At 44.5% G+C, this 12,916-nt stretch overlaps 1 protein-coding gene across 10 annotated transcripts in view; it reads left to right on the top strand.

Moving 5' to 3' along the window:
* Positions 1–12,916, top strand: part of METTL16 (methyltransferase 16, RNA N6-adenosine) — a 90,158-nt gene that overhangs the window by 29,984 nt on the left and 47,258 nt on the right. For 7 of the 10 annotated variants that reach the window (XM_074018209.1, XM_074018210.1, XM_065532251.1 and 4 more), the window contains 2 exons: positions 2,833–2,973; positions 8,587–8,702. In XM_074018209.1, coding sequence (XP_073874310.1) covers positions 2,833–2,973; positions 8,587–8,702 — 257 coding nt within the window. The remainder of the gene's footprint in view (positions 1–2,832; positions 2,974–8,586; positions 8,703–12,916) is intronic. The other 3 variants (XM_074018211.1, XM_074018208.1, XM_065532250.2) reach the window with 1 other exon arrangement.

Below are 12,916 nucleotides of genomic sequence, written 5' to 3'. Positions count from 1 at the left end.
ACTGTTGGTTTCCTCTTTCGTTTCTGTGCACTGTTCTCCACTTTTCAGGCGTACCTGCCTGTATCTGACCACTAGATATTGGTATTCCTTGCATAAAGCTCAGCCTTTAGCTCCTTTCTCACTCAGCACCCTACCCTGGCAATTGCATTCACTTCTATGATGATTTCCCACCTCTATACAAATAAATCACATGTTTATATGTTCCTCCAACTCAGATTACTTTCCTTGACCTCCGATCTCATATATAAGAGAAACTTGGATTTCTGAAAAACATCTCAGACTTGCTGTGTCCAAGACCAAACTCACACTCTGTTTCCCTAATCCTGGTTCTCTTTGTTTCTTGTTTCAGTGAGTCTACCATAGTCCACCCTGTGATCCTTGGTACTTACCACTCAGTAAAAAAATGTCTATGACTGTTTCCTGTTGACTTTCTCTCTTAAATACTTCTGAAATCATCTACTTCTCTCCATCTCCACTGCCGTCCTAGCCAAGTCATCATCTCTTACCTTTTTGCATTTCTGCATTTCTCACCTCTTCTGCTTCTCACCTAGTTTTGCTTAAAAAGCTTGACAGCCTAGTTGGTACTAATTTGATTTTAATTATGCCCCAAACCCTCTAAAATAGCATTTGGGGATAGAGGAGGTTAATGGATTTTAATTCTTCACAAGGGGCACTACCTAACTGCAATCACGTCCATTCTAATTAGGGCTTTATATAAATTCTTCCCCCAGACTCCATCAGTTTGCTCTAGTTCTACGATTACGTACTTTCCATTTTTATTTATCATTACAAAGATTATTACCCATTTAAAAATGTCATTTGGCTTTCTGAGGGGATTTTGTCCTGTCCTATAAAGGACTAGTAAAGAATCTGTTGCATTCTATTAGAGTACAAGTCTTTGGGTCTTGAGAATTAAGAAACTTCTTTTGGCGCTGACAAATCTTTTATGTATATTTATTACCCTGGAGGTAAGTGTACTTTTTTAATCTTTTAAATGAAATTGAAGTTTGAAGAGAGAGGCAGTTGTGTAAAAGTCAAGGATCTGGTCTGGATTTTTTTCCTACAGAGTAGAAAGTACAACTGAAATGTTCTGAAATGTGTGTGTGTCTGGCTTACTAGAACGGCCAGCAGGAGCTAAAGCAGTGTGGTTTCTGAGAAGACCTTGAGTACCCTTTACCACCCTTTCCCTCACCACCCCCAGGTATCCAAGGAGGTGCTTGTCCAGTAGCACCGGGCCCAGGATACTCTCGGGCAAACATGGCAGGCAACGCAGCATTCACCGTGACCATCAAAGAGCTTAAATGTTGGGGCCGTCAGCTTTTAGTAGCCTGTTCTGGATGCGTAATGAGGAAGCAGTATGACAAGCCTGGATTTCCTCTGGGTTAGGAGTATCTAGCCCCTGCTTCTCCCTGGCAAATCCTTACAAGGCTAGACCGGAACTGGGATATGGTCAGATGAGAGCAGACCTACAGTGGCTGGTGGAGGCTGACTGCTTTAGGCCTCTGGGAGAAACACTCTTCTCTTGAATATACTCTTTAGGATCTAATTGGCCAAGATAGTCAATATTGTAAAAGAGAGGGAGATTGAGATTTGCTCTGTCACCCAGGCTGAAGTGCAGTGGCAAGGTCTCGGCTCACTGCAACCTCCACCTCCCAGGTTCGAGTGATTCTCCTGCCTCAGCCTCCTGAGTAGCTGGAATTGCAGGTGCCCACCATCATGCCCAGCTAATTTCTGTAGTTTTAGTAGAGACGGGGTTTCACCATGTTGCAGGCAGGCCTGGAACTCCTGACCTCAGGTGGTCCGCCTGCCTCAGCCTCCTAAAGTGCTGGGACTACAGGTGTGAGCCACCATGCCCGGCCTTTAAAAACAATATTCATGGTTAGTATATAGTCCAGTCCAGGGCTCGGGGTTCTACATAATTTAGTACCAAACCCTAGTGGTCAAAGAGTGTTTTTTTTGCCTGGAGTGTTTGCCTTTTGAATACCTCCCTTGACACTGGTGAGGCGAGCCAGTGACTCTGATGTCTTGGCTTCAAACCAAGTATTTTCCCATGTCTCTACAGCTAAGAGAGAGATGAGTTATCTCTAATCTCTTTAGTTTGTTTGTTTGTTTGTTTGTTTTTTCCACTTCTTATTTCTTTCAGCTGACAACTTACAGACATTTGGGTAATTCAGCAGTTTAATAAACATTTTATACCCTACATATTTTTTCTTGCTTTTGGAGAATGGAATGTACATTGATCTGTTTTAAGATATTACAAAGGCATTTTAACAAATAGCATTGTTTTCTTTTAAGAAAATTGAGTTTTGTGTGAGATTTAAAATGAAGACTCTTTACAAAGTAAATCAGCTGAGTTTTGAGCATTTTAGGTGAATTAGTCACATATTCCTTGACCTCTGCTTGTGTGTTCTTCATTTTTTATACAACACACGAAAGAGGAGGCCAGCAAGGTTTCGATACTTTAGGAAGGTTGAGTCTAATTAGGAGGTAAGACTAATATACACGAATGACTGAGGAACCCAGTAGCCATAATATATGTGGAATCAGGTACTAGCTTGTGATTTCTCTACCAAAAAATACAAAAATTACAGAAAATACAAAAATTAGCCAGGCATGGTGGCATGCACCTGTAGTCCCGGGAACTCGGGAGGCTGAGTGGGGAGAATCGCCTGAGGCCAGGAAGTCGAGGCTGCAGTGAACCATGATCACACCACTGCCCTGTAGCCTGGGTGACGGAGTGAAAACAGAATTCTGAGAAGAGTGGTGTTTTCATGATGATTCTAACCTTTCCCTCTGGTGTGTGGAATGTGTTTTGAATTTTCGTTTTACTAGGTACGGGGGCATCCTGCATCTACCCCTTACTCGGAGCAACCTTGAATGGCTGGTATTTCCTTGCAACAGAAGTGGATGATATGTGTTTCAACTATGCAAAGAAAAATGTGGAACAGAATAACTTATCTGATCTCATAAAAGGTTAGCGCCACAGAATGAATACCTCCACACTCTGTGTCTTCACCTGCCTTTTTAGTTTAACACATTTCATTACCTTTTTCTTGAATATGCAGACTTCGGCAATTTTAAAAAATCCGGCATTTTGTAATTGGGTTTGCTGTCTGTCTTGATACCAGAATTAACTCAGAAGGAAAATAGTAACTATAGTTGATCATTAATTGTTTGTGGATTCTTTATTAGTGAATTTGCCTGCTTGCCGAAATTTATCCATTCATTTATTTTAGTAGATTTTCTTGAATAAATGTTTATTCGTTATAACCCCTTAGAAACATTTCCAGAGACTTTAAGTGGCGTTTTTTTGTTTGTTTGTTGAGTTTATTTTTTAGGGCATTTTTAGGTTCATAGCAAAATGAAGTGGAAGGTTCAGAGATTCCCTGTATATCCCTGCCCCCACACATGCATAGCCTTCTCCATTATCAGCATGCCCAAGCAGAGTGGGATATTTGTCACAGGTGATGAACCTATGCTGGCACATCATTGTCACCCACCGTTCGTGCTTTACATCACGGATTCCACTTGGTGGTGTACATTTCGTAGTTTTGGACGAATGAAGCGGACATGTGTCTCCCAGTACAGTATACACAGAATCGTTTCACTGCCCTGCCGTGTTCTGTGCCTCAGCTGTCCGTCTCTCACTGGCCCCAGCCCCAGGAAACTACTGACCTGTTTACTGTCTTCATAGTTGTACATTTTCCAGAACGTCATATAATTGGAACCACACAGTAGATAGACTCTTCGGAGTGGCTTCTTCCGCTGAGTGACGTTTATTTAACTTTCCTAATGTCTTTTTACAGTTTGACAGCTTTTTAAAAAATTCTTTTAATTTATTTTTTTTCTGCTGCCTCTCTAATTGCAGAAAGCTCATTTATTTTTAGCACATTTCATTTTGATATTCGATTATCTGGGTGTACCAGAGTTTCTCCATTCACCTCTTGAAGGACATCTTGATTGTTTCCAAATTTTGACAATTACAGATAAAGTTGTGAGAAACACCTGTGTGCAGCTTTTTCTGTGCGTGTAAGTTTTTGACTCCTTTAGGTAAATGCCAAGCAGTGTGCTTGCTGGATGGTATGGTAATGGGATGTTTAATTTTGTGAGAAACCACCAAACTCCCTTCCAGAGCACCGTTTTGCACTCCCACCAGCAGTGAACAAAAGTTCCTGTTGCTCACATCCTTGCCAGCACTGGGTGTTGTCAGTGTTCTGGGTTTTGGCCATTCTAATAGGTGTGTAGTGGTACTTCCTTATTTTAATGTGCATTTTCCTGATATTGATGTAGAGCATCTTTTCATGTGCTCATTTACCATCTGTATATCTTTTTTGGTGAGATGTCTATTCAGGCCTTTTGCCCCCCCCCCCTTTTTTTTTTTGAGACTTAGTTTTGCTCTTGTTCCCCAGGTGGGAGTACAATGGCGCGATCTCGGCTCTCTGCAACCTCTGCCTCCCAGGTTCAAGTGATTCTCCTGCCTCAGCCTCCCAGGTAGCTGAGATTTCAGGCACCCCCCCACCATGCCCAGCTAATTTTTGTATTTTTAGTAGAGATGGGGTTTCACCATGTTGCCCAGGCTGGTCTCAAACTCCTGTCCTCAAGTGATTCTCTTGTCTGTACCTCCCAGAGTGTTGGAATGATAGACATGAGCCATTGCCCCCAGCCAAGTCCAGCTTATTGATCTTCTTTTAAGGAATTATATACAGTACCGTTGGTATTATATCCAAAAGTGCTGTAATCTCAGCACGCTGGGGGCTGAGGTCGGTAGATCTTTGAGGTCAGGAGTTTGAGACCAGCCTGGCCTACATGACGAAACCCCATCTCTACTAAAAATACAAAAATTAGCCAGCGTTGTGGTGCATGCATGTAATCCCAGTGACTCAGGAGGCTGAGGACCAAGAATCACTTGAGTCTGGGAGGTGGAGGCTGCAGTGAGCCGAGATCACGACACTGCACCCCAGCCCAGGAAACAGAGCAAGACTCTGTTACTTCTAGGAGTTTTATAGTCTTGAATTTTGCATTTAGGTTTGTGATCTGTTTTGAGTGAAATTTTGTGAAGGATATAAGGTCTGTGTCTAGCTTCATTTTATGCATGTGGATGTCTAAGTGATGTTCCAGTATCAGTTCTTGAAAAGACTGTATCTGTTCTGTTCTATTGATCTATTCATTCACTAAAAACATGCTGTTTTGATTATAGTAGCTTTGTAGTAAGTCTTAGAATTGGGTAGTGTCAGTCTTTCAACTTGCCTCTTCTCTTTCAATACTGTGTTGGCTATCCTGAGCCTTTTGCCTCTCCAAATAAACTTTAAAATTAGTTTGTCAATAGCTAAAATGTATGCATGTAGGTTTGTACGTATGAATGTGTTTCCTTATTTAATTTTAGAGTCAGGGTCTCACTGTCACCCAGGCTGGAGTGTAGTGGTTCACTGTAGCTTCAACCTCCTATGTTCAGGTAATCATCCAGCCTCAGCCTTGTGAGTAGCTGAGACTGCCGGTGTGTTGCCACCACGCCTGGCTAATTTTTGTGTTTTTTTGTAGAGATGGGGTCTTGTCATGTTGCCCAGGCTGGTCTTAAACTCCTGGGCTCGAGTGATTTTCTGGCCTCAGCCTCCCAAAGTGCTGGAGTTACAGGCGTGAGCCACTACCCCCAACCAAAAATTTATTTTTAACTTAAAATTGACATTCATGGTACTTTTATGGTCATTCACAGACACGTGCATAGTGGCATATAATTGGAGTTGCCCAGTGTGCGTGTTCCCAGCTGAGGCTCAGCAAAGCGATGCTCTGCCTTCTTACTCCAGCTTCCTTTCTGTGGACCAAGTGTCCTTTTCTTGGTCTATTTAATACCACGTTTTGGGTGTTTTTTAAATTTTTATTTTGCATTTTTGTGCTTTCCCTTGGTGATTTTGCTGTTTAAACTAGTCCCTAAACATAGTGCTGAAAGGCTGTCTTGTGTTCCTCAGTGCAAAAAGGCTGTGATGTGCCTTACAGAGAAAATACATGTGTTAAATAAGCTTCCTTCAGACACGAGTCATAGTGGTGTTGGCCATGAGTTTAGTGTTAGTGAATCAGCAATGTATATTCGATAAAGTGTCTTTAAACACCATAAAACAAGATTGTGTATCTATCAATTGATGAAAACGTGATGAGAGACTTGTAGGAACCTAACCCTGTATTTCCCCCGGGAACCAGTGGTTCAGTATTCACTCATTGACTATTTGTGGCTACTTTTTACAACATAACTAGTGCAGATAATGAGAATTGACTATATGTGAAGTAACTTAGTCATCAAGATTTTAAAAGGAAGGAAACCCTACTGTTGCTTAAACTATACCATCTTTTTAATTTCAGTACATAGGCAGGGTGCGGTGGCTCACGCCTGTAATCCCAGCACTTTGGGAGGCCGAAGCAGATTGCCCGAGGTCGGGAGTTTGAGAGCAGCCTGATCAACATGGTGAAATTCCATCTCTACTAAAAATACAAAAATTAGCTGGGCGTGGTGGCATGCACCTGTAATCCCAGCTACTCGGGAGGCTGAGGCAGGAGAATCGCTTGAACCTGGGAGGCAGAGGTTGCAGTGAGTGGAGATCACACCACTGCACTTTATTCTGGTCTACAGAGTGAGACTGTGTCTCAAAAACAAATAATAATTTCAGTACATAGAACTGTGCTAGAAATAGTCAAATCCCCTTGTGATTTGTTACTTTTTATTTTTGTGGCCAGGCGCGGTGGCTCAAGCCTGTAATCCCAGCACTTTGGGAGGCCGAGACAGGCGGATCACGAGGTCAGGGGATTGAGACCATCCTGGCGAACACAGTGAAACCCCGTCTCTACTAAAAAAATACAAAAAACTAGCCGGGCGAGGTGGCGGGCGCCTGTAGTCCCAGCTACTTGGGAGGCTGAGGCAGGAGAATGGCGTAAACCCAGGAGGCGGAGCTTGCAGTGAGCTGAGATCCAGCCACAGCACTCCAGCCTGGGCGACAGAGCAAGACTCCGTCTCAACAACAAAAAAAATAAATAAAAATAAATATTTTTGTGACCATTCTGTGTATAAAGCAGTGTTAATTTTTTTTTTTCCATTGAAGAGATTTTATGTCTCTTTATGAAGGAAATAAGACTTTTCCTCATAGTATTGAACATATTTTTGTAAGGGGAGACATTCATATTATTAGTGCATTTGTTTTATTTCTCCATTGTTGTGTAACAAATTATTCCAAAATCTAGGAGCCTATTTACTTTTATTTATTTTTTATTTTTTGAGATAGACTCTTGCTGTGTCACCCAGGCTGGAGTGCAGTGGCACAGTCTCAGCTCACTGCAACCTCTGTCTCCCAGGTTCAAGCGATTCTCCTGCCTGAGCCTCCCGAGTAGCTGGGATTATAGGTGCCCACCACCACACCCGTCTAATTTTTGTGATTTTTTTTAGTAGAGACATGGTTTCACCATGTTGGCCAGGTAGGTCTCGAACTCCTGACCTCAAGTGATCCACTTGCCTCGGCTTCCCACAGTGTTGGGATTACAGGCATGAGCCACCTCATTGTTACATTGTTATTGTAACAATATAACAATCCCGGCCCTAGGAGACTTAAAAAAATTTTTTTTTTTTTTTTGTTAGAGACAGGGTCTCACTCTGTCATCCAGGCCGGAGTGCATTGGCGTGATCATGGCTCAAGCCTCCTGGGCTCAAGCAGTCTCTCACTTTAACCTCCCAAGTAGCTAGAATTACAGGCTCATACCTCCATGGTCAGATAATTTTTTATTTTTAAAGTTTTTGTAGAGCTAGGTTCTTGCTATGTTGCCCAGGCTAATCTGGAACTCTTGGTCTCAAGCAGTTCTCCCACCTTGGCCTCCCAAAGCACTGGGATTACAGGCATGAACCATCGCACTTGGCCCTAGCAACTTCAAACAATACACATTTATCTCATTGTTCCTGTGGGTCATACATTCTGGCATAGCTTAGTCGGGTGGTTCCAGTTGAGACACTTTCATGCATTTGCAGTCAAGTTGTTGGCTAGAGCTACAGTATCTGAAGGATTTACGGGTGGTAGAGATTTGCTTCCGAGATGGCTTACTCGCGGCTCACTCACACGACTCTTGGAAGGAAACCCTAGTTCATAGCCATGTGGATCTCTCCGTGAAGCTATTTGAGTGTCCTTAAAATGCAGCCGACACTCTAGGGGAAGGAAATTAAACTCCATCTCCTGAAGGGAGTAACGTCAAAGGGTTTGAGGACATACAGTCACGCATTACTTAACAGCAGGAATATATTCTGAGAAATATGATTTCATCGTAGTGTGTGCTCATGCACACCTAGGCCTGTATGTAATACCTGTGGCTCCTATGCTGTAACCTGAACAGTATGTTACTGTATTGAATACGGAAGGCCGTTTTAACACTATGGTAAGTATTTGTGTATCTGAGCATATCAAACATAGAAAAGGTACAGTAAAAATGTGGTGTTACAATCTTACGGGACCAGCGTCATATATGCAGTCCATTGTTACCAAAGCATCGTTATGCAGGGCGTGATTATGCTTTAAAACCACCGCGACAGTGATGAGCTCACAGCCCTGTTTTTCCTCCTAGTGGTGAAAGTGCCACAGAAGACGCTCCTGATGGACGCTCTTAAAGAAGAATCTGAGATCATCTATGACTTTTGCATGTGCAACCCTCCCTTTTTTGCCAATCAATTGGAAGCCAAGGTAAAATGTCTTCTGCTTTAAAATAATTGAATATAGGCCGGGCACAGTGGCTCATGCCTGTAATCCCTGCACTTTGGGAGGCTGAGGTGGGCGGATTATGAAGCCAGGAGTTGGAGACCAGCCTGGCCAACATGGTGAAACCCCTTCTTTACTAAAGATACAGAAAATTAGGCAGGCGTCGTGGCCCACGCTTGTAATCCCAGCTACTGGGGAGGCTGAGGCAGGAGAATCGCTTGAACCCGGGAGGCGGAGGTTGCAATGAAAACTTTAAAAAATTAACTTATGGCTGGGCGCGGTGGCTCAAGCCTGTAATCCCAGCACTTTGAGAGGCCGAGATGGGCGGATCACGAGGTCAGGAGATTAAGACCATCCTGGCTAACACGGTGAAACCCCGTCTCTACTAAAAAAATAGAAAAAACTAGCCGGGCGTGGTGGCGGGCGCCTGTAGTCCCAGCTGCTGGGGAGGCTGAGGCAGGAGAATGGTGTAAACCCGGGAGGCGGAGCTTGCAGTGAGCTGAGATCCGGCCACTGCACTCCAGCCTGGGCGACAGAGCGAGACTCTGTCTCAAAAAAAAAAAAAAAATTAACTTACTATTTTTTAAAGAAAACTTTAAAAAATTAACTTACTGTTTTTTAAATTAATATATTTGAAATGAGAACTTGCTGTGTTGCTCAAGCTGGTCTTGAACATCTGGACTCAAGCAGTCCCCCTCCCGTCAGCTCTCCTAGTAGCTGAGACCATAGGCGCGTGCTACAGTGCCTGGGGTTTGAAAGCTGTGTCAGTTAGGGTGCTTTTGGTTTGAGGTACTCTCGGCTCTCTGTGTCTATAGGTCCTACACCTGTGGGATCCACATCTGTGGATTCAGCCAACCACGCATTGAAAGCGTTGGGAGAGGCCGGGCGCGGTGGCTCAAGCCTGTAATCCCAGCACTTTGGGAGGCCGAGACGGGCGGATCACGAGGTCAGGAGATCGAGACCATCCTGGGTAACACAGTGAAACCCCGTCTCTACTAAAAATACAAAAACTTAGCCGGGCGAGGTGGCAGGCGCCTGTAGTCCCAGCTACTCGGGAGGCTGAGGCAGGAGAATGGCGTGAACCCGGGAGGCGGAGCTTGCAGTGAGCTGAGATCCGGCCACTGCACTCCAGCCTGGGTGACAGAGCGAGACTCCGTCTCAAAAAAAAAAAAAAAAAAAAAAAGAAAGCGTTGGGAGGCTTGCAGGGTGCCTCACACTTGTAATCCCAGCACTCTGGGAGGCTGAGGCGGACGGGTAGCTTGAGCTCAGGAGTTCGAAACCAGCCTGGGCAACGTGGTGAAACCCTGTCTCTACAAAAACTATAGAAAGAATTAGCCAGATGCTGTGGCGTGTGCCTGTAGACCTAGCTACTTGGGGGAGGCTGAGGTGGAAGGATGGCTTGAGCCCAGGAGGTGCAGGTTGCATTGAGCCAGGATCGTGTCACTGCACTCCAGCCTGGGTAACAGAGCAAGACCCTGTCTCAAAAAAAAAATTGGAGAAAAAAAGAAAACAATAAAAAATAACAGTGTAACAATGAAAAATAATACAAAACTACAGTAGCACTATTGTTACATAGCATTCACATTGTATTAGGTATTATAATTAATCTAGGAATTATTGAAAGTAGATGAGATGACGTGGGCAGGTGAAATGCAAATCCTACCCCATATGATAAAAGGGACTTGAGCTTCCTTGGATTTTGGTATCTAAGGCAGATCTTCCTCAGATACTGAGGGAGGACTGTACCTAAAAACCCAATTTAGGTTGACTTAACGACAAAGGAAGTGTATTGGCTGACATATTTGAGAAACCCAGCAGTAGTTGGGATTTCATAATGATTTGATTAAGGTGTTCACAGTATTAAGAGCTCTGTTTTTCTCTTGGTTGTGACTTGTTCCGTGGTTGTTTTTGTTCATAAGCTGGTTTACTTGTGCTACAGCAATATTTAGAGGGTGGGAGGGTGCGGAGACAGCTCTTTTCTTCCCTGAACCATTGAGCAGTTGATTTGCTTCTCATTTGACCAACTTGGGTCATAGTCCACTCCTGGACTGAACTTCTTGGCTTAGGAAGGAAATCAATGTTTTTACTGCTACATGGCCTGCTTTTTTTTTTTTTTTTTTTGGTGACAGCGTCTCACTCTTGTCACCCAGGCTGGAGTGTAGTGGCGCCATGTCGGCTCACTGCAACCTCCTTCTCCCAGGTTCAAGCAATTTTCCTGCCTCAGCCTCCAGAATAGCTGGGATCACAAGCATGCACCAACATGCCCGGCTAATTTATGTATTTTTAATAGAGACGGGGTTTCACCATATTGGCCAGGCTAGTCTCAAACTCCTGACCTCAAGTGATCTACCCGCCTTGGCCTCCCAAAGTGCTGGGGTTACACGTGTGAGCCACCGCACCCGGTCAACACTTATTTGTCCTTTTTTTTTGGGGGGGAGGGATGGGGGGATGGAGTGTTGCTCTGTTGCCCAGGCTGGAGTGCAGTGGTGTGATCTCCACTCACCGCAACCTCCACCTCCCAGGTTCAAGTGATTCTCGCACCTCAGCCTCCTGAGTTGCTGAGACTCCTGGCGGATACCACTGCCCTCGGCTAATTTTTTTTGCATTTTTATTAGAGACAGGGTTTTACCGTGTTGGCCAGGCTGGTCTCGAAATTCTGACGTCAAGTGATCTGCCCATCTTGGCCTCCCCAAGTGCTAGGATTACAGGCATGAGCCACCATGCCCAGCCTGATCTGTCGGGGTTTTTTTTGCTTTTGTTTTTTTGAGACGGAGTCTTGCTCTGTCGCCCAGGCTGGAGTGCAGTGCCGCGATCTCGGCTCACTGCCACCTCTGCCTCCTGGGTTCAAGCGATTCTCCTGCCTCAGCCTCCCCAGTAGCTGGGACTACAGGCGTGAGCCACCACGCCCGGCTAATTTTTTGTATTTTTTTTTTAGTAGAGACAGGGTTTCACTGTGTTAGCCAGGATGGTCTCGATCTCCTAACCTCGTGATCTGCCCGCCTCAGCCTCCCAAAGTGCTGGGATTACAGCCGTAAGCCACTGCACCCGGCCTGATCTGTCTTTTTGATTATAGCCATCCTAGTGGGTATAAAGTGGTATCTCATTGTGGTTTTGATTAGGATTTCCCAGATGACTGATGATGTTGAGCATCTTTTCACGTGGTTATTGGCCATTTGCATATCTTCTTTGGAGAAATGCTTATTCATATCCTCTGCTCATTTTTAAGTTGGTTTATTTTTCTTTTTTATTATTAAGTTGTAAGCATTCTTTATACATCCTAAAAACAAGTTACTTATTAGACAGTGATTTGCAAACATTCCCTTCCTGTGGGTTGTCTTCTCACTTTTTTTTTTTTTTTGGAGACCGAGTCTCACTCTGTCGCCCAGGCTGGAGTGCAGTGGCTGGATCTTGGCTCACTGCAAGCTCTGCCTCCTGGGTTCATGCCATTCTCCTGCCTCAGCCTCCCGAGTAGCTGGGACTACAGGTGCCCGCCACCTCACCCGGCTAGTTATTTTGTATTTTTTAGTAGAGATGGGGTTTCACCGCGTTAGCCAGGATGGTCTCGCTCTCCTGACCTCGTGATCCGCCCGTCTCGGCCTCCCAATGTGCTGGGATTACAGGCTTGAGACACCGTGCCCGGCCAATCTTCTCACTTTCTTTTTTTTTTTTTTTTTTTTTTTTTTGAGACGGAGTCTCGCTCTGCTGCCCAGGCTGGAGTGCAGTGGCCAGATCTCAGCTCACTGCAAGCTCCGCCTCCCGGGTTCACGCCATTCTCCTGCCTCAGCCTCTGGAGTAGCTGGGACTACAGGCGCCCGCCACCGCCCCTGGCTAGTTTTTTGTATTTTTTAGTAGAGACGGGGTTTCACCGTGTTAGCCAGGATGGTCTCGATCTCCTGACCTCGTGATCCGCCCATCTCGGCCTCCCAAAGTGCTGGGATTACAGGCTTGAGCCACCGCGCCCGGCCTTCTTCTCACTTTCTTGATGGTGCCCTTTGCAGCTCAGAAGTTTTTAATTCGGATGAAGTCCAATTTATCTGTTCTCTTTTGTTGCTTACGCTTTTGTTGTTATGTTTCAGAAACCATTGCCTATTCCAAGGTCGTGAAAATTTACTCTTATGTTTTCTTCTAAAAAGTTTTATAGTTTTAGGTTTTACTTTTAGGTCTTTGATGAATTTTGAGTTAACTTTCATATGGTATGA

This window comes from Macaca fascicularis, chromosome 16 (assembly GCF_037993035.2).
Source record: "Macaca fascicularis isolate 582-1 chromosome 16, T2T-MFA8v1.1".
In the NCBI taxonomy this organism is placed as follows: Eukaryota; Metazoa; Chordata; class Mammalia; order Primates; family Cercopithecidae; genus Macaca; species Macaca fascicularis.
This window is presented reverse-complemented; position numbering and strand designations above follow the sequence as displayed.